This window comes from Lagopus muta, chromosome 2, assembly GCF_023343835.1.
Source record: "Lagopus muta isolate bLagMut1 chromosome 2, bLagMut1 primary, whole genome shotgun sequence".
Taxonomy (NCBI): domain Eukaryota; kingdom Metazoa; phylum Chordata; class Aves; order Galliformes; family Phasianidae; genus Lagopus; species Lagopus muta.
Window position 1 is genome coordinate 101072240 of NC_064434.1, and position 19929 is coordinate 101092168.

The 19929-nt window shown below is 44.0% G+C and overlaps 2 protein-coding genes across 8 annotated transcripts in view; one reads left to right on the forward strand and one right to left on the reverse strand.

Moving 5' to 3' along the window:
- FBXO11 (F-box protein 11) overlaps positions 1-18820 on the reverse strand; it is a 64530-nt gene extending 45710 nt beyond the window's left edge. For 2 of the 3 annotated variants that reach the window (XM_048937102.1, XM_048937101.1), the window contains exon 1: positions 18354-18820. In XM_048937102.1, the coding sequence (XP_048793059.1) occupies positions 18354-18462 (109 nt within the window). In that variant the 5' untranslated portion in view covers positions 18463-18820. Of the gene's footprint in view, positions 1-17662; positions 17681-18353 lie in introns of those variants that run through there. The other variant, XM_048937103.1, reaches the window with a different exon arrangement.
- A 180-nt stretch (positions 18821-19000) lies between these two features.
- Positions 19001-19929, forward strand: part of FOXN2 (forkhead box N2) — a 96865-nt gene continuing 95936 nt past the window's right edge. For 3 of the 5 annotated variants that reach the window (XR_007374800.1, XM_048934777.1, XM_048934784.1), the window contains exons 1-2: positions 19001-19144; positions 19521-19756. The gene's annotated coding sequence lies outside the window, so the exon portion shown is untranslated. The remainder of the gene's footprint in view (positions 19145-19520; positions 19757-19929) is intronic. The other 2 variants (XM_048934778.1, XM_048934780.1) reach the window with 2 other exon arrangements.

Consider the following 19929-nt stretch of genomic DNA (forward strand, 5'->3'; position numbering starts at 1 on the left):
ACACTGGTCAATGCCAACAATTCAGCTCCAATCCTACATTAACCATCACTTCTATAGACAAAGAGATTTTCACTGACAGTTGCCTCAAACGAAGCCTTGCTAGAGTGTCCAACTCTTTCAAAAAGAAAACCTCTATAAAGCATCTACAAATTGACTGCATATTTTAGATAGACTTCTATAACTAGACGATAATTAAGGTCACTTCTGACTCAAGCCATCTATAATTCTGAGAGTCCTGCAGAATTCAACCTTCGTACAGGAGGCTCACAAAACTCATCAACTGTTAATTACACACCATCTAGAATAGTATTCCTTGACTTCTACTCATTGTTTTTGTTTTCCCAGTAGCAGAATGGGTATAATGTAAATGTTCTGCTATCTATCAAGGATATTTTACCACATGTACAATGAGATTTGCAGTGTTTTCTATTATATTTTGTTTGACAACACAGAATATTAGACATCTTTGATATATTAATGCTTAACAGTCACTAAATATTGACTAAAAATGTATTCTGTCAGCTTGAATTCTCAAGATGTTTATTCACAAGCAATATTCACTTCAAAAAAAAACCTGTTTCTGTTCTGTAACAGTAGAATAAACAAACAAACAGTAAAAATACCAGTGCATTTATTCAAGTCACATTAGTTCAGATGTAACTTTTCTGTGTAGAGCAGCTATTAGAACTGACTTTTAAGGATAAATCTTCAAAACATTAGCTTTTGCAATGCAACAGGCCTCACAACTCTGAATTAATCCTGAAGTTTTCTACAGGAATCTTTTCCCTCCATATATCAACATCTGCCCTACACTCCAGGTGTCATAAATACACCAAGAGAGTTAGCTGTCTTTTGGTTAGCTGGTTACTGGGTTTCTCATTTCCAAACTCAAAAAACAGTATCTTGGTAGGAAATTCTGCCTCTAAAAACTTGCTAGCTTTTAGAGCAACTAAAAAGGAGAGATGGCTAGCATTAATTCAGCAAGAGCTGTAAATCCCTTTCCAGGCCATTTTTTTTGTTCTCACCGTCCCAGTATGAATAACGATGAATTCCACACCACCATTTTCCTTTTGATACACTTCCTTCATTTCTTGCTTACCTTGTCCTCACACACTGTAACAGAAAGTGTGAGTTATTTGTTTCAGAAATCTGCTGTTATTAGATACCAATCATATAGAAAAAATATCTATTAATACATATAAGATGATCAAACACAAAATTTCTGTTAAGTTTGAATTTCAGTGTTTCTGACTACAAATTTTCCACTTGCAGGGAAAAAAAGAAGGCAGCAAAAGAGGACTCAAGTGTGCGCTGAGCTGTACACAAATCGACCTGCTGCAGTTGTTTTCCCCAAATATTCTTTAAAAGTTTAAGTCATAAGGCACTCAGAGTCTGAAGACTTCACAGCACAATCCTTCAGTGTACGCCACCTCTTCAGCCAGGACTTGCTTTTTTGATAATTCAGGCAGAGAAGAAAAACTAGAGTATATCCAGCAATTTCTAAGATTCACTGCCTTCAATTCCTACTCACAGAAGCTCAGCACACTTATCCTCCACATCAGTAACCATACCAAACGCTGCAGATATCTTTGCTGCCTTTTTCTCTTCAAGTTCCCTTCAAATCTCCATTCGAAGTGCACCCAACAAATGAGCTGCCTCTGTGTTTTGACCACAAAGCAGACTTCTCTGAGGCTGAATTGCCTGCATTCAGCTGCTCTCTTTTAAGGCCCCAAAGAGGCTGAAGGGCATCCACACTGAGTAAGGACACTTACGTTTGGTTGTCCTCGACCCCAGCCATCCTTAATTGCTAAAGTACAAACCTACAATTCCTTCCACTCACAGGCTGGTCTCTTCCGACACAGCAAGAAAAAAGCCCTTTTCCTTTTCTTTTGCCCAGAAGTTCTTCTGCCTGACACACACAGAATATGCAAAAATTGCTACCTACTTTTTATTATCAGAGTAGCAACATACCATACACCACAAGTAAGACAGCTACTACACAGGCAGCAGTGACAGCAATGCAAGTTACTGCATGAGGAGACGGCAGACGATGCAGAAGCCCAGAACACTGAAAGGAATCCACCAGCAATGTGAGTGATGTGACAGCCTCCTATGGAAAAGCAACTGAATTATGTCTTGTATGAGCACTCTGGTCTAAGTTGGAAACTGGAAAAAAAAAAATAGCCAGAGTTTAGGGTATAATAACTAAAAGTACATTAGACAGCAATTAAAAATAAAGTTCTGTAAGGAAGAAGTTCTCCCCAGTTCTCCTGAATAGGGGGTCAGGATGAGGAATTACTCTGTATAAACATATTAACCCCCATTTTATTAACCCCCACTTCTGCTTCAGGTGAAGAAACTATTATTCACACCTTCCCCCTGTCATCAGCTTCCTCATCTGATCAAGCTCTGCTGGTGTTAAGTTATACATCATGCTAATGCCTTAACTGATTTGTAGGCAACACAGCAGTTCACACTAAACAGAAATGGTACATATGCAGACTGAGAGTATAAGAAATGCTTCAGGATAACATAAAAAAAGTCCTTAAGCCTGGTTACAACCACTGGATTTAGTACTAGCAGTAACTTCAGGCTTTGCATATAGGGAGGAGGCTGATGATTCCTTTCAGCAATGTACATCCATTACTTTTAATTAAACATATACAGCAGCAATTCACATGTATTGGGGTTCCTATCTGGTACAAAGAAAAACATAATAACATATTCAACATTTTCTGGATTAAATGCACTAGTTAAAAGCAGTTACGAGAGTGAGAAAAAAAAAAAAACAATTAAATGTTTATAACCATGTAGCTTTGGAGAGGGAACATTATATTTAGAGCTCAGACTGGCTTTACTGCCAAGCAGTAAACTGCTGTATACGTATAATTTAGCACATACAAAACAGTACTGCACTAACAAGACCTAGAGCAGCAGTGAGGGAAAAGATCAGAAACTTGCTACTTTTTAGCAACTATATTCTGTTAGAATCATTCCCTCTATGGTGGTGCCATGTATTAGAAAATGTCAGCATTCCTATGAAAAAGTAGGTGAAGAGCTGCGAGATAACAGGATTTGAAGAATGTGTTAATTACACTTCACACTCAAGAGGTACTGTCCCCAAATTTTTAAGGCAGATTTATAAGCTAAAGAAAGCGTTTTAAAACTACCTTTTGCATTTTTATAAAACAAACAGAAAGGAGAGTAGCTTTCCTTTAGGAAAAAGGAAGCAATGGACTGTGGCTACAGACCTGAAAACCTTCAGCTATGAAAGTGAAGCAGCAGTGTGCACCTGCAGCCCAGAAGCTCAACTGTATCCTGGGCAGCATCCAAAGAGGGGTGGCAGCAGAGAGAGGTGATTTTCCTCCTCTGCTTTGCTCTCCTGAGACCTATCTGGAGACTGTGCCCAGGCCTGGGGCTGTGAAGGATGTGGAGCTGTTGAAGCAAGTCCAAAAGTAGGGCACAGAGATGTTCAGAGGGTTGGAACACCTGTCCTATGAAGAAAAGTTGAGGGATCTGGGCTTGTTCAGCTCTGGCTGACCTCAGTGTGACCTTCCAGTACTTGATGAGAGCTTATAAATAGGAGGAAGACTAATTTTTTACATGATCTGATAGTGAATAGGACAAGATAGAATGGCTTTAAAATAGAAAAAGGGAGTTCTGTATTAGATGTTAGGAAGAAATTCTTTAGTCAAAGGTTGGTGAGGCCCTGGCACTGCTGCCCAGAGCTGTGGTGCCCCATCCCTGGAGGTGCCCAAGGCCAGGTTGGATGGGCCCTGGGCAGCCTGAGCTGATGGGGGGCAGCCCTGCCCACAGCAGGCATTGGGGCTGGGTGGGTTTTAGGGTTGCCTCCAATCCAAGCCATCCTGGGATTCTATGAAAGTGGCTAGCATGGAAGAGAATCATACAAAGCTAAAGACCTCTAGAACCAACGCAGGAACAAAATAACCAATACAGACACAGAGCAAAAACAAAACAGAAAATCCTTTTTTGGATGCCCTTAGCAGACAAACACAGAACTGCAGATGCTTGAGTAAAGAACAGTTCAAAATGAATTTTTCATCTTCTACAAAGTGAAACCCTGCTGTGAACTTGTGCTCACTGTAAAGACTGAATAGCTCCAAATTCCCAGGAAAGAAAAGACTGGGGATGAAAAGAGGGGAAAGAAAAGAGTTGTGCCATCACCAAATTCTCCCCCCTCATCACAATAAATGACAGAGACAAGAGGCCAGCACATAAAACACAAGTTAAATGTCATTTAAAATCCACAGGAATACTCTAGGACTCCTCAGCTTTTCCTCTTCCCTGCCCCACTCAGTGGGACAGCCTCATGCATGACAGCATGCTTGCCAACAAAACTGTTGGTAATACATCTTTTAGGGATCACGGTATGGAAATACAGAGATCAAATTCAAGGCAACTAACTCACGGATGTGAGCATCTGAAAAGCTGGCCTATACATCTGGTGAGTAATTTATTAGAAGCAATTAGACTAAAAACCATTTTGAAAGTGGAACTGAACTAAATTTTGCCAGTATGGGAAAAGAATTGTTTATCACTAACTTTTCCAGTAATTACAACTGCTATTTTTCTTCAGTTCACTATAATATTTTTTTGTTTTGTTTTTAAATATCAACTGCATTTTTCAGACTGAAAAATACAGAATTAACTTTCATTTCCTGGGCATTCTTGAGGCAATCATTCAAGATAAATATTTCCACTACACCTGAAAGAAAAAAAAAAAGTTGTAAAAATTTGCTTTTGCCTATCAAATGACATGATTTAGGTGGACAGCTGTACAAAAGGTTTGATTCCAGACTATTTGTTCCCTGAGTTACATGCACCAAGGAGGAGGTGCTCCAGACATGTCCTACTGTGTGTTTAGAAGGCTCCACACTCAGCCTGTGGGCCCCACCAATTATTTCTAGACACTGTAAACGTGCAGTCAACCCTGAGATAGATTCTGAGACCTACAAAATGTATACTGACTTTGTGCTGGTGAAAAACATTAGATGTGTTCCCTTTAATAGACATGTCCTCCTCTGGACAAGCTAGAAAAATGGGGAGAAGTGTTCTCCAATTATCTATTGTGCATCAGTTACCTTTCATAAGCTACCCAGTTATTCTCACATCAAGTGAAGTCATCAGTGCTTTTTCCTCTCGATTCACAGCAACATGTCCAACTCTGATTAGCACCAGTAAGAAAGCACACGCCCTTACTCAGAAACCTGTAAAAAACCTATCACAAACAGTTATCTTAAGAACTAGTGCAACATCTCAATGTCTGAATTTTTCACATGATGCTTTCTCTAGGTCGAGTCTGAATGTATCTGCTTCAGTCTTTGTGCTTTCACAAATAACACTTTCAGTAAGAATACAATTTTCTTGCACCATATGTATGGCTCAGTGTGCCCAGAAATACACCTATGCCTTGACAACTGTCATGATTGTTACATGTTAGAACTGCAAAAAGCAGCCTGTAAGAAGACAGAATGCACATTATATGAATTTAATTTATTCTCACAGAAATGCCCACTTTTCCTCTCGGGATTTTAAATTAATTGCACAAACAATTAAGGCAACCCCTACTCTCTTCCTTACTCACAAACAAGGGCTCTGACTGACACGTAGTGGCAAATTAAAAAAGTCTGCCAGCTGAAGCAAGCCTCAACCCTGCCAGCTGCCCCTTCAAATACAAGTTGTTACCCCAATGACAGATGGCCATACAGCTCCTGGCAATTCAAGAGCAGCTCCAGGTTTCAGCCTAGCATAATTAAACAACCCAACTGCTATCCCCCCTTACCTTAATATGCTGCCCTGAAAGATCAAAGCATCATCACAACCAGAATTGGAGCCGTTCAGTGATCCTCGCCTTGAACAGGGATCAGCTGGGAATGGGACAAATCACCCCCTCTTCCCATCTGATTTTGTATCCTGGAACAAGCTGAGCACTGAAATAAGACAGGTACTGAACCAAGAGAAGCAGCGTAGTTTCCAAACCACAGTATCAACTTCAAGGGCCTTAAAGCATCAAGCTCAGTGTTGTGCTCCGCCAAGGATGCGATTCATAATCAAAGGAAACCTGTTTAGGATGACATTGCTGCCAGAAAAGACAGAACAGGGCTTTTCCCACCAGCTCCTTTACAGAACATAAAGTGTCTGTACAGATGCACTGACCCTACAATCCATGAAGGACGGAAAGCAGAAACAAAGCACCAAACCACTTTAGGTGGCATTCTGAATCAGACTGCTTAAGCCAACGAGGCCATGCCTACAGACTTGACTTCCCTGATGACTCTGGGCAAGTTGGGACATTCCTTACTGCTTTCGCTTTCTGCTGCTGAAGTCAGAGCAATGGCACTTCATTGCATCACAGGCATCTAATGACGGCAGCTACAGAACAACTGGAAGACTACACACAAGACACAAGCGCATGAGAAACGTCCAGGTCTGTAAAACAAGGTGCTTTCTTACCTGTACCTGAAATTACAATAGGTCACAATTATCCCACTCTTTTTTTTTTTTACAGAGGTTATAAGAAACATTACCCCACACTGAATCCCTGAACAGTTCCTTACTGTCTACTCTAGGAATTCACTTAAGAAAAAGCCTTGTGCAAGGAGTCAGGAACCTCCAGGACTAGGAACTATCCCTTATCCCAACTCCATCTACTGCATGACTACTACTGGAGCTACTAAAGGAAACCACCACCAAATCACCCCTCCTGCTTTTCAGAAAGAGTTGAATATGCACAAATGCATGAATGAATCTCAATTCTAAGAGGAAAAAGAGGCCAACTTTTTACTTGTTTTGAACGAACCCCTATGATCACATTGAGGCTCTCACTGCAAGAAATTTTCATCTGCACAGAGAGACTACCAGCTAGGTTCAGACAGAGGATGCTTCAGAATTTTGCCTCCACACATGAAAAATATCTGATTTGGGGGTGGAGAAAGATATGCCTTGGGATGAAAGTTAGGAAATTTATCACCTATGTGTATTTATAAAAAAAGGATCATACATATATATACACATTTTTAAACTGATCCACAAGAACAGCGCAAGCAGGATTTTTGGACACTACTAATCTCTGTGATTTTGATATTCTGATCTGTACCTTTTTCTCTCCTCAAAACACATTTTGATTTCAGAAGCTACAGGAATTAAAAACTTAAATACTGTAATCAAAGATGAAAAAAAATTAGTTTGCTGAAACATATTTGGCCCCTCCTACAACAGTACAGAACTGGGGTCCAGGGGAGGCAACAAAACAAGACAAACACCTTCTTTACATCCCATAAATCCTAGGAAAGATAAAGGAATGAGGCTCAAGCAGTTCCCCAGCCTCCATAACGCACACACAGGATTTTTTATTACTGCAAATATTATCCTTTCTCCCAACAGGACACTATATACAAGCATTAAGAAAAATCATAGTCAACGTTTAACACCCGAGACGTATGCAGAACGTTACTGACTGCACTGGCAGTGGAACGTCACAAAGATACTGACACGGATGAAATCTTCAGTATCCTCCTACTACGTAAAACTTGTTCATTATGAAAGCAGCAATTACTTCCACCACTCAAGCTACATGAAAAGTTGAAAAAGTCTGCCCTCCCCAGCCCTTAGAGCAGTGCTTTGGTGGACTGTGTCTGTTGTTTGCCAACACTAGAGGTCCAACCTTGCTAGAAAGGGTGATAAAGAGGGCAGCATCCAAAGTATATTGAGCCTGAAAATCATTGTGCCAACTCACTAAGTGTTTCAGCCACTACTCATCTGATTGTATAATGCTTCAGATTTTGCATATGAAAAGATACACTGGCAGCTCATAGTGCTCTTTATGATCTCGGGCATTAAGGAGACTGAAATAAATGATGCAAGCTATGCAGACTGTCACAGTCTGACCAAGAAGATGATAATTAATCTATTCTTAAAGCATCAGCGGATGGCAGGTACTGCTTGGTATATCTTTCAAACAGTTAAAAATCATGATTTTGCCATACCCAATCTATTTTTAACTTCCACTATATTAAACGGTGTTGAAGCAACCCACAGCAGAGTGTATGCTCAAGTCTCTAGTTTACTGGAAAAAGTAGTCCAGAAAACAAGACAGAGAAAAACATGAAGTGAATGCAAAAAAAATGAACTTAAACTGGACTAATCCATCGTATCAGTATTGAAAATTTCAAATAAAATTGTTGAAAAATATTTTCCCATTTTTATTTTTGACACATTTTCCAGATTTTCACAAGTAAGTTAACATTTCCTTTGTAATTGCTTTTTATTTTCATTCCAATCATGGAAGCCAAATTTAAGAGCAATACTAAAGAAGTCCCCAAAATATAAAGTGCTCCATTCAACAAGAATATGGCCACTGTATTTTCGTTTGAAGATATATACTGAGTTTCTTTTGTATACAACTTTTTGTTTTTAACCTCTTCTGCTGTATTTAAGAAAGACAAACAGGTTTAGATGAGAGCTGTCAAAAAGCACTATTTCCTTTTCACATTAAAAATGAGTTTGATCCAAGCTCAGACTGTCAACAGTCACTTAGACAAGATGGGAAATGCTGCAGCACACTGGCATGTATTACGATAACTTTATCTCCAGAACAGAATTCATTGGGCACTCACAGAAGCTAGCTGGGATCTTTCAATTTACAGTAAAATTTGACCACTGCAAACATCCACACTGATACCATCAAGTACATTCACAGATTATTGATCAGGAGCTGCTGATACTAAAAAGTCTGGCAAGACACAAGGGGTCTAAACTCATCACGGAAGGCCACGTGAAGCCATTCAGCTATTGCCCTTTATCACAGCCATACTAATTCCTCCTCTAACCATCCAGACTACAACAATAGCTCACACCATTCATTTCCTGCCTTCTCACTGATGTTCAGCTAGCCAAACAGCTTCTCCATTTGCATTGAGGGAGGTTCCCTTAGCAATGCCCTGAAGCATATGCCTTAAAGGCCTCATTGCAATGCATCTTTGCAGAGCTAAGAATGGAGCAGGAGAGGAAGCACCAAATGGATCAGAACCAAATGGCTGTTCTGTAATGGAACACACACTACTCATTTGCACTTATTTGCACTTACTGCAGCCACCTTAGAGACCTTCAGCTCTGCAGCTTCCTGGAGCTCAGCCACCTTCTGCTGCTATCAGCAATCTCAACAGGGACAGTCAGAGTCACTACAGGTTAGATAACAGTGCAAGTGAAATTCCAGAGTAAACTCTGGTTTATTTTGAATAACTGATCTTGAATAACTGTTTGAGGTAGAGACACAGAACATTTTGCCAAGAGGAAGATGGTCACAGATCTTATCACCTTCAGAGAAAAGGTGAAGAGTCACACCTCGGCAAAGTCTTACAGCCATCTAAAGCTGCTGTCCAGTCACCTTCAAAATGGCATCAAATAAAGGAAACAGCAAACACATCGTTACTACATACAGTTCAAACTGATGGCCTGTTGGGGAATCTTAAGTCTTTTTCTTTATGGTAATCACAGAACACTTATTTAGCCAAAAAGCATCCATTTTGTCCTCAGTTCTTAGTAAAAAAATTAAATTTTTTGCATGTAAAAATGATTGTAACAGAAGTGTTGCTGTACTTTCTGCAGCATGAAATTTCTGTAACCAAACGCAGCCTAATCTGGTTATGCTGATAGATCACCTTCACAACTATTTGCTTCTCAGAGGATTTCACTCAGCACCAAGGCCTACCGCATCTTTAGAAGACTGAACCCCACGTAAGGAGTTGCACTTTTCTGCTCATTTTCCCCAAAGACAAGGGAAAAAAAAAGTCTAGCAACTGTACCTTTTATCTAGTACCTCTTCAGAAATTCTCATTGACTAGCTAGCAATGAGAAGTGGGAATGAAGCTTCATTTCAAATATACGCTACAGCAGTATCAGTCAGCAGTGCAGTAGTAAACTGATGGATTTGCCTGGGGGAAAAGGAGAAAATGCCTAAGTGCTGAGAAGCATTTTGGCCCATGTGTGTTTCAGTAGTATTTCATATTCTTAGTAATTACTGATGAAGCAGGTTGGATAGCTATGTATTTACTGTTGCAAACTCAGTGTTCATGTAACAACTAAGCACTGAGAAAAAAAGTTGACTGTTTTACCTTTCATGCCAATTCAGACTGAAGTCAGGTGCCATTTTATGGTCAGTGACAACCTACCAAACAGCCAGGATTTCAGTGAACTCTGAATCAAAACATGCAAAAAGCACTACTGCAACAGTATTAGAACGATCGCAATTACCAACCATCTTCCAAAAGAAGCCAAAGTAAAACCCACCTCTGCAAATACAAGTATATTGAGATACTGCAAAACAACCCATGCACTGTAGTGTTTTACAGTGTGCTCATAAAGTTTTCGTAAGTTTTCCCAGAAGAAAAACACACCTAGCAATTAACAACATCTGACTGATTTTCAGGGTAATATGTGAGTAGCAATAATTCCTTCAACAAGTATTGTCTCAAAACAGCAACAATACAGCAAATGATGGGAAAGCCCTCATTTCACTACTACAAAGATACACACAACTAGCTTGGAGACAGAAACTGGATTATTTTTTAGCCAAGGCACTCAGCAGGTTTAACAATCCACGTGGAGAAGGGAGTGCCTTGAAAGAGTGTAATGAAAGAGGGTCAAGCTAACTCAAATTACCTTCCATTTGCCACAGGCTAAGAGCATACACATGAACAATTACAGTGCATCAGATACCACGGATCAGCTGACATATGGTAACCTGTCATCCTGCAATAACCTGTCCAAATACAAAGATAGCTTGAAATTTAGACTGGCTGCAGAGTTACAGCTCAGCCTTATTCTGAAAGCAGAGACTGAACCCTGTAACTTTTGCCTCTGAATGTATAAACTGAAAACATACAACAGAACTGAACCCACAGATCAGAGTCCTTAAGGCAAGCAGGCTGTTTCCAAACAATACAAACTGGGATGAGCAAAAGGAAATACTTACTGTAACATGACCTACTCATGCTAACCAGCCCCTCAGTGTAAGAGCATGCACACAGCATGATGATCATGGGACTGCAAGTTCAGCTCTTTGTTGGTCTGGACAGTGGTTATTCAAAGTAAGTGCAGTAATTCCAATTACAGTTGTTCTGTACTGTGCCTTGTAATGGTAATTCACAGTAGAAGAAAAAAAAATACGCTTCCTAACCTCTCCCCAGGAATGCCTGTTTCCCTGTACAGCTTCCAGGAACTAGAGGAAGGCGATCCTTCCAGCAGCCCACAGCTCAAAGAACTCCTGCCCTCCATCCCAATACTTTCCAGCCATTCCTATGACTCTCCCAGCCCTAGAGCAATATCTGATATGAAGTACATTTTTAAAAACAGTTTTCATGAACAATTACCAAAAAATCCACAATCATTAAGTAATAGAATTAATCCAGGCACACATGAAGTCAGTCAGGACTGAAAAAAAAGGGGAAAAACACTGTTAAGAATGTAAACACAAGACTGATGCTTTGGTCTGGTTGGGATGGAGTGAGCTTTCCCCACAGCAGCCCACATAGAGCTGCACTCTTCACAGACAGCACAGTGATGGCTTGGCTATGGCTGAGCAGCGCCGGCACAGCACCAAGTACTCATGGACTCCCCACGGCCAGGAGGCTGATGGTGCTCGAGAGGTGGAGACCATGGCAGCTGACCTCAACCAACCAAAGGATATTCCATACTGTAGAGCATCATATTTGGCAATAAAAGCTAGGAAAGGGGAAGGAGAATGGGAGGGAAGCTATGAACCAGGTAGAGCTTGTAGAGTAAACCCATGCCTCATCTCCCCAACTTAAGACACTAGGAGGGGACTCAAATGAGTCCAGCAATGGAGTACAAGCTGCAGGCATCTATTACAATTGACAGTAACTTGTATTCTGGTTTTGTTATATGTATAATAGTGCACATCTTGGAACAAAACCACAGTGGCATTTCCACAGTTCCTACCACAGGGATAGAACTACTACTACGCACTGCATAGGACCACAGTCTCCCATGCAAGCCAATGTAACAGTCAGCTGTGACATCATATGGCAACCCTGCTCCCTTCCTCTCATTTCCACTGGCAAGTGCCAGTACAAGGCAGGGATAAAAACACGTGTTTAGAAGCAGGAATGGTGGGATAATCCCTCCTTCTAGCAACCAGGTTCTAAAATAACTGAGCTATCTTTTCCAAACACAGCTAAATGAAATACCTCCGAGAACAGAAGTAGTCCTTAGAAGCCCAATGAAAGAACCAAATGCTTTGCAAGTGGTTATTTTTGCTTGTGTCCAACCAGCTGCAAAGAAAGGATGAATAACGTAACATTTTAGGAGCAGGGAGCAATACACCAGTAAGCTTTATTTATTCAGAGCCACAATAACCACTATGCCAGTTATCTTTCTAGAAGTACCCCAAAGCCAGAGATTTTAACCATTTAACAAAGTCAACTTTGTTGTTTGGTTGTAAAACAGTCAGAAGCAAAATTAAGATCACACGAGATACCTTCACAGTGTTGTCCTCACTTCAGATACAGGCCTGAATTTCCTCTTCTGTATCACTTTAAAGTGGTATCACTTAACGACAGAATCACAAAGATAGGTGTTCTGTAGTTTCACTACATGTTTTAGTTTACTTTCTTTCCTTCCCTCAGCAGTTCAGTTCATCAAGAAGCAAAGAACTCAACACTTCAGGGTATCTCCAGATAATGTATGAACCATAATAAAAATTAGCAAGGACGTCATCCCTCCTTTTCAAGCATTCAACAGAGGAACAACACATAAGCAAAAAACAATCTTAAGAACTAAACAATAAGCAAACACAAGAAGATTAAGTAACAACAAAAGCAACTGAAAACAAACCTTCAATTTTTTTAGTTCCTATTAGCTCAGTCATATCTTCTTGTCTTATTACGGACACGGAACTGATTTACCTTCCTTAACTGATGTTATAACATACAATGCTAAACACATTGAATCCACATACTTCAGGGAAGCCCAGAGAAACACACCACCTCCTCTGTACAGCAGATGAAGTGCAGTCACGTGCTGCCAAAGGAAGTTTAAGCTGTGCCACAGGCGACACACATTGCAACACACCTGGAGCATGCCATCTCCCAGCAACCTCCTTCATAGAAGTAAGGTAGAGCAGTGGTGACCAAAGGAGCTCTTCTTGCTGCATTGACAGCCCCTCACCTTCCCTATTCCATACCAGTGTGCAAGTACAACGAGCACATACTGCACATCGGCACTTGTTGGACACCTCAGCTTCACAATGCCGGTGAGGAAGGTGCTAGGGGAAGTAAGCTGGAAGCCTGACATTCGTGGGCAGCTGCTGAGCTAACAGAACACTCACAGTACTCCAATTCCATGTGTATGCATTAAATTCTGCATATTTTGTGCCCATCGTGTTTATTATGCCTAATGTCCTGCAATAAAAGCCTGGCACACATAGGACAGCTGTGATGCACCACTGTGAAGCTCCTAGGAAGCAGCGGAGCAGGAAAGGGACACAGAGCATGACCTTCCTCCACACAGAAAGGTATCAAACAGATTCATGGAGGAGACATTGGTTACTTTACCACTGAGGCCAAGAATCAAAATTCAGAAAGACTTGCTATTTCGGGAAACTAGAACAGTTGTTGGTATTCTTATAAATGACCAAGATACACCAAAACTAGGGACAACCAGTTTTGATCTTTCCAGAAATGAGAAAAGCTTTAGCCTAAATTTAGGCATTTGTCCCACAAGAAGGACAACAGCAGAAGAGCACAACTCCTTCGCATGCATGATGCAGCATCAGGATTTGAGAAAGAGCAGTAATGCTTGCAGTATTGAGTTCATAAATTCTCTTTTTTTTACCTGAAAGGCAGACTTTGGGAACTTTTCACTGCATATCCATACCTAAACACATCTTTTCACAGCCTAAGATTCTCCTTTACAGAATATGGAAAAACCTGTATTAGATTTCTTTCCACCTGGAGCAACTGATGCTGACTTCTTGCCATTAGGGATGATCCTAAAAAAACTGAAACCAATTTAGTTATTTTGATACAAGTCTGGGTATCTGCTTCAGAATGGGAGTCATTTAATTTCTTCACTGCTACAGCCCAGCAGGCACCAGTGTATCACTTTTGGTGCATCTATTAAAAAATAATCGGGCACACACCTACATACACACACTGGAAACAGGCCCAAAGAAAGACTCCTTAAGTTTCCTGAGATATTTATCTTGACGTTACAAAATTCAAGCTGTGTGAGCAAGAGCTTAGTTTCTACATGTTTGTGCCTTACACAGCCTAACCCACTCTCTCACCCAGTACTTCCAGCACTCGTGTCCCCTATGCAGACAAATGACTAATTCAATTACCTTGTGTGCTGACAGGCCAGCTGGCTGCTGCTTCTTGGCATGGACAGAAAGTGTAAGTTATAACCATCTTTCCCTCATAGTCTTCTCTCTCTGCCTATTTCCACAAAAGTTAAGAACTTCACACTCCTTTGTTAAATCCGGTTGAAATGGGCTAACAAGTTCAGAAGCTGCAGAGTGACAGACAGACTGCATGGTGAATAAGCCTTGTTTTCTTTGGAAAACAGATCAAGGCGGGAAAGAAAAGAATCTAAAAAATGTTAAAAAAGCAAACTTGTAAGGTAGGTGTATGGGCTGTGCTCCACCAACTCCACAAGCATTGACCTAGCTCAACCCAATCTAAATCAGAGCAGCCACAGTCCCACCACACCCACAGGCATTCAGCATTGTCCCTTCCCTCCGACTGGCAAATCCTGCCAAAAATACACCTGTGAAAGAAAAAAAGGAGTTGCTTTTTGGCACAGCCAGCTCTGAGCCTGCTCGCTGCCTTGTCACATGGACACCAACACAATATAAAAGAAAGAAGCAGGAGCTCGGTAGCCCCAGCTGCCATGGCACTGCACACGTGGTACTTAACAACATGCAAGACACAATCCTGAAAACACTTAACGCCAGACATAAATCTCACAGCCTCATTAGTACCATATCCAGTAATGCGCTGATGTTATAAAGAAGCACATCTGCATTCATGGATTTCTCATTTTGAGAAGGTTAGAAACCAGAAAAAAACAAACTATTGAATGCTACAGCTTTCTGGTTCACTGTAAGCCACATTCTGGCTTTTTCTTTTTTTTTTTTAAAGTGTCAGATCTTGTTTTCTTCCTGAAAGTGTAACTAAACCTACATCCTCAAGATTATTAAAAATAAAAATAAAATAAAAAAGCACTACAAGCAAACATGGGAATATTTAAACACAGACATCACCCGATGCAGAGTTCCCTTTGGACAGACCGTTGTCCTAAATAAAGTCAAAAGATCCATCAACACTGGATTCTTTGTGCAGAATTCCAGGCCCACAGAACAAACCATTGCAGCCCCACTGATGCCTGGGAAAGATCAGCAGGTAAAGCAGAAGAAGCAGAGTGTAGCCAGAGTGGCTAATTTAGATGGAGGAAGTGTGAACGGCGGAACATAAGGCAAAACATCTTGGGAAGAATATCTTGATGACATCTTATCTTGGCTATACAACGCAGTAAGGTTAGGGGAGAAAAATTTTTATCTGCATGCATTTATGATGTCCCTTCCCCATTGCAATCAGAATACAGGCACGAAATCATTACTTATCAATGCGTAACACAGCATGAATATACGTTCATTAGATTATTCATGCTAGATATATAAAATAACCTTGAATTATAAAACACAGCATTATATTATTTTAAACCTTGACAGGGAACCTTTGATGGAGGGGTTTTAAAGCATTTTTTCCTAGCAATGTATTAATAACAGGAGCCATAATTCTCAGTTTTTATCCTACGGTGAAAATTTGGCAGCTGTTGCACAGTTGCAAAACACTTGTGCAGCATCAAATAATAAATACGTTTCTGGATCTAGCACACGTTCTACCGAGCTACCTGCTTTACTGACATGAAACAACAAGAAGTTCCAAAGATTAACTGTGTGCTACATTACAAATTCTGTTCCAAGGTATTTATAAGCCCCTCCTTACAGATATGAAGGAGGAGAGGAATTAATTATAGCAAAAAATATTTTTCATTTAATCAGAAGCACACTCACATTATCCAATAAAATCTTTTTATCCAAATTTACATCTGAGTTTAATTTAGATCCTTTACTAATAACTTGCACTGCTTCTTTTCTACAGTCTTTTTAAGGTGACCTACATTGTTTGGGAATAAAGGTGAAAAGAAGTCATCACTTGCATGGTATAGTCTAACCCCCACCATATTGGCTTCTAATTTAGCAGCATTATTCATCTTCTTCTTACAGTTACAGCTCTGCACAAAGCCATCAAAGTCACAGGTAAAACTGGCACCAGCTTCTAGAGGGATTGGATCAGGCCTGCAGAGTTTCAAGATGGGGACAGGAACTGGACTGGAGAGACCCCAAACGTAAATAAATCCAACACAAAAGACCTCAACACTCACCATGCATTTTTGAGGAGTCAGACCTCAGCACAACTGACCTTCAAAAATGGAAGGAAAAAGCGAGCAGTGGCGACCCATATGGAAGAGGAATTTTGGCAAACAGTTACCACCACTGAGTGGTAAACAGCAGTAACAACGCAAGGGAGAACAAAAAAGTTAACGCAGAATTCCACAGAACGTCAGAGGAACGCAAAGAAATCGCAGCCTCCTATTCGATCAGGAAAAGTTTCTGCCTGTATCTGTAGCAAATTAGTACCATGTGAGCAGTCGGACACAGGTAGTGCAATGTAAAGCTGAACAATCACAGCGTTTGATCTGTGACCATGGCGATCCAACGCCTTTAGAAATCATTATTTTCATCTGTTGAAAATAAAAAGTGAACTCGGGGGCCGAGAAAAACCTGCATTATGCATATGGAACAACAACGATGAAATACCTCAGCGTGTGTCATTGAGAGGAGGAAGTACCTTTTTTTTTTTTTTTTTAATGTCAGCTTAGCAGAGAAGTCATTTTAATTATATAATTACGGAAGATTTGGGAAGATTTACACAAGCCCCATAATTGGGCATAAGACATCACATCCTCTGGTACATACACCGCTCCGGTCTGGGGAACATTCTTTGCTCTGACCAATGTGTGCGGGGGGGGGAGGGCGGGGGGAGGAAGGGGAGGGGAGAGGCACGCAGAATTAAAAATACTTCCTCAGATTAAATCGTATTTACTTCATTCGATTAAAACGCTTTGATTGCCGAAGAGGCGCCGAGATATTTCTCGTGACGCATCTGCGCGGTTAAACGCCGCGTTCCCCGGGCGATAGCCCCGACACTCAAACAAAAGGCGGCCGCCTGACAATGAGGGGCTCTTTCTTTTATTTTACCGAGACATTTGCGCATCCGAAGCCGCACCGCCGACCCGACCCGTCCCCTCCGTCGTGCGAGAGCCGTGACAGCCGCCGCACGAAACGTTAAAGCCCCATCCGGCAGATGAGCCATGCAAAATGTCTCCTCCGATCCCACCCCCATCTCGCCTCCAAATAAATAAATAAATGCAGAGGAAATGTGGAAGGCACCGAGCGCACCGGCAGCACCGGCGCTGCCCGAGGCCCCGGGCCCGAGGGATCGCCCGAGGGATGGCCCTCGCCGCCGCTCGCCGGACCCCGCGACGGGAGGGCTCCCACCTCCTCCCTCAGACAATGGTGTTCTCCCTGCCCGGGCTCGGATCGCCGCCGTTCGGCGCTAGGCCCCGGCCCCGGCGGGGCGGGCGGACCCACGGGCAGGGCCGAGGAGCGAGGGGACGGCAGCCCCGCTCCGGCCGCCTCGAGGCCGCCCCAGGGCCGCGGCGGGGCGGCGGTAAATAGGCGGCCGTCGAGCCGAGCCTCGCCGAGCCTCGCGCCCCCAACTGAAGCGCGGCCGCAGAACTGCGCAGAACGCTGCCGGGCCGCGTTCCGCCAGGGTGCCCGGCACCGGCTCCCCTCCTCCCGCAGCCCTGGTCGCTCTCCCCCCGCCGGGCGATGGCGGCGCGGCCCTGAGGGACGGGGGGAGGGGTGGAGGGGTCTCGCCCCGTTCCCTCCCGGGGGGCCGGCGGCGATCGCTCCCTCCCCCCTTCCCCCCTTCCCCTCGGCGGCGGGCGTGGGAGCGCGGGGCCGAGCCGAGCCCCCGCCTCCCTCTCTCCCTCCCTCCCTCCCTCCCTCTCTCTCTCTCTCTCTCTCTCTCGGCGGGGCCCGACGGCCCCGGGCCGGGCAGAGCCCGAGCCAAACAAAGCGCGGCCTGAGCGGGAGCCAGGGGTGAAGCCGCCCGGGCCCTTCCTGCCGCGGCGAGGCCTGGCTCCGCCACCGGCCCCGCGCAGGCCGCGTTCGGCGCCGCGCTTACCCCGATCCCCGGCGGCGGCGGCGGCGTTGTTCCTCTCCTGCTGCTGCTGCACCGGGCGCGGCCTGGACACTCGCCTGGGTCTCCTGTTGGCGGCTCGGACCGAGTTCATTTGCCGACTCGTGTGGGTGGCGGGAGGGGAGGGGGGAAGCCTCCGGCACCCGGCGCCTCGTCGGGAGGAAGGAGGGAGCCGCGGGCGGCCGCCTCGCCTCGCCTCGCCGCAGCGGGCAGTAGGGAAAGGAAGGGAAGGAGGGGGCTCCGGGCGCGGGTCCCGCCGCCGCCGCCGCCGCTCCTCGGCTCGCTCGGAGGCAGAGGAGCCGCTGGGTCTCCCGAGCGCTGCCTGCGGGGGACGTCGGCTCCGCGCCCCCCACCCGGCCCCCCCGAAAATCCCTCTCTTAAAGGAGCCCCGCGGTCCTGCCCGTCTCAAGCCCGTCGCTGCTCCGTGGCAGGAGGAGCCATTGACACTGCCGGAGACACACACTCGCGGGGAGGCAGCCGCTGGCGGCCGGGCTCCGCCAATCGCCACTTCCCACACAGCGGGCCGACGGCGGGACGACCAATCGGCGCGCCGCTTCTATGGGACGCGGGTTGGGCGAGCGGCGCGGCGCGGGGTGGGGTGGCGGAGAGCAATATAAGGGGCGGGCGGGGGAGGCCGGGCCGGGCGGTGCGCTGTGGGCGAGCGGCCATGGCGGCTGCGGCGGCCGAGGCCCAGGCTAGGTTGGCAGCGGGGGCCGTTCTGTTGTGCCGCCGGGTTCGGTGCTGGGCCCTCCGCGGAACTCCCGTCGGGCACACAGGTGGGCGAGCAGCGTGATGAGGAGCTCGGAGGGGCCCGAGTGCAAGGGGAGGGAGCGGGCTGCCGAAGTGCCTTGGTGTGCCTTGTGTGTCCGTCCGTCCTGCCCTGGGAACCCGCGTGTGCTCGGCGCTGGTATGGGGGTTAGGTTTCTGTAGAGTGCCGTGGCCTGACGAGTTGTTAGCAACTTCTTCATTGGGGGTGTGTGTGTTTCGTGGTCTGTATACTCTTTGATACATTAATGTGCTGTTTATTTTGGGCTGAATTTCTAGACACACTGTAAGGCTTGTGTTTTATTCTGTTTGTTGTGTTGCTGCTCTTTTGGTGGCTTGCAACCAGGAAAGAACGATTGAATCAAACCGTGCTTTCTTGCTTTTCAGAGTTCTGCTATTAAATCCAAGCAGTGAGGAGTGCACCTTCTCTTTGCAGAGACTGCTTCTATTGCTGTGGAGGTTGGTCAGTGTGCAGTACTGCTTTAAGCTGAGCACTTGAGGCCTCTGGAATCAGCACCTGCTGTGTTAGCTAGTGTAGAATGTAAGCAAATGCTTGTAATTAAAAGTACATTAGGCTGAAGGTTATTCAAAGCTGATGTGAAGATGTAGTGGAACCTTAAGAGGTGAGTGCTCTCTCAAAACATAAGTCATAATTTGAAGATGTTTATATTTGTGCTTCTAAAGTCAATGGTAATGAAAGTGACTGAAGTTCCTATCAGTCCAGAAATCAAGTGCGTATGTAATGCATATATATGAAGGAATAGTTTTTTTTTAGACTTAGTCTTTTGTTGCCATG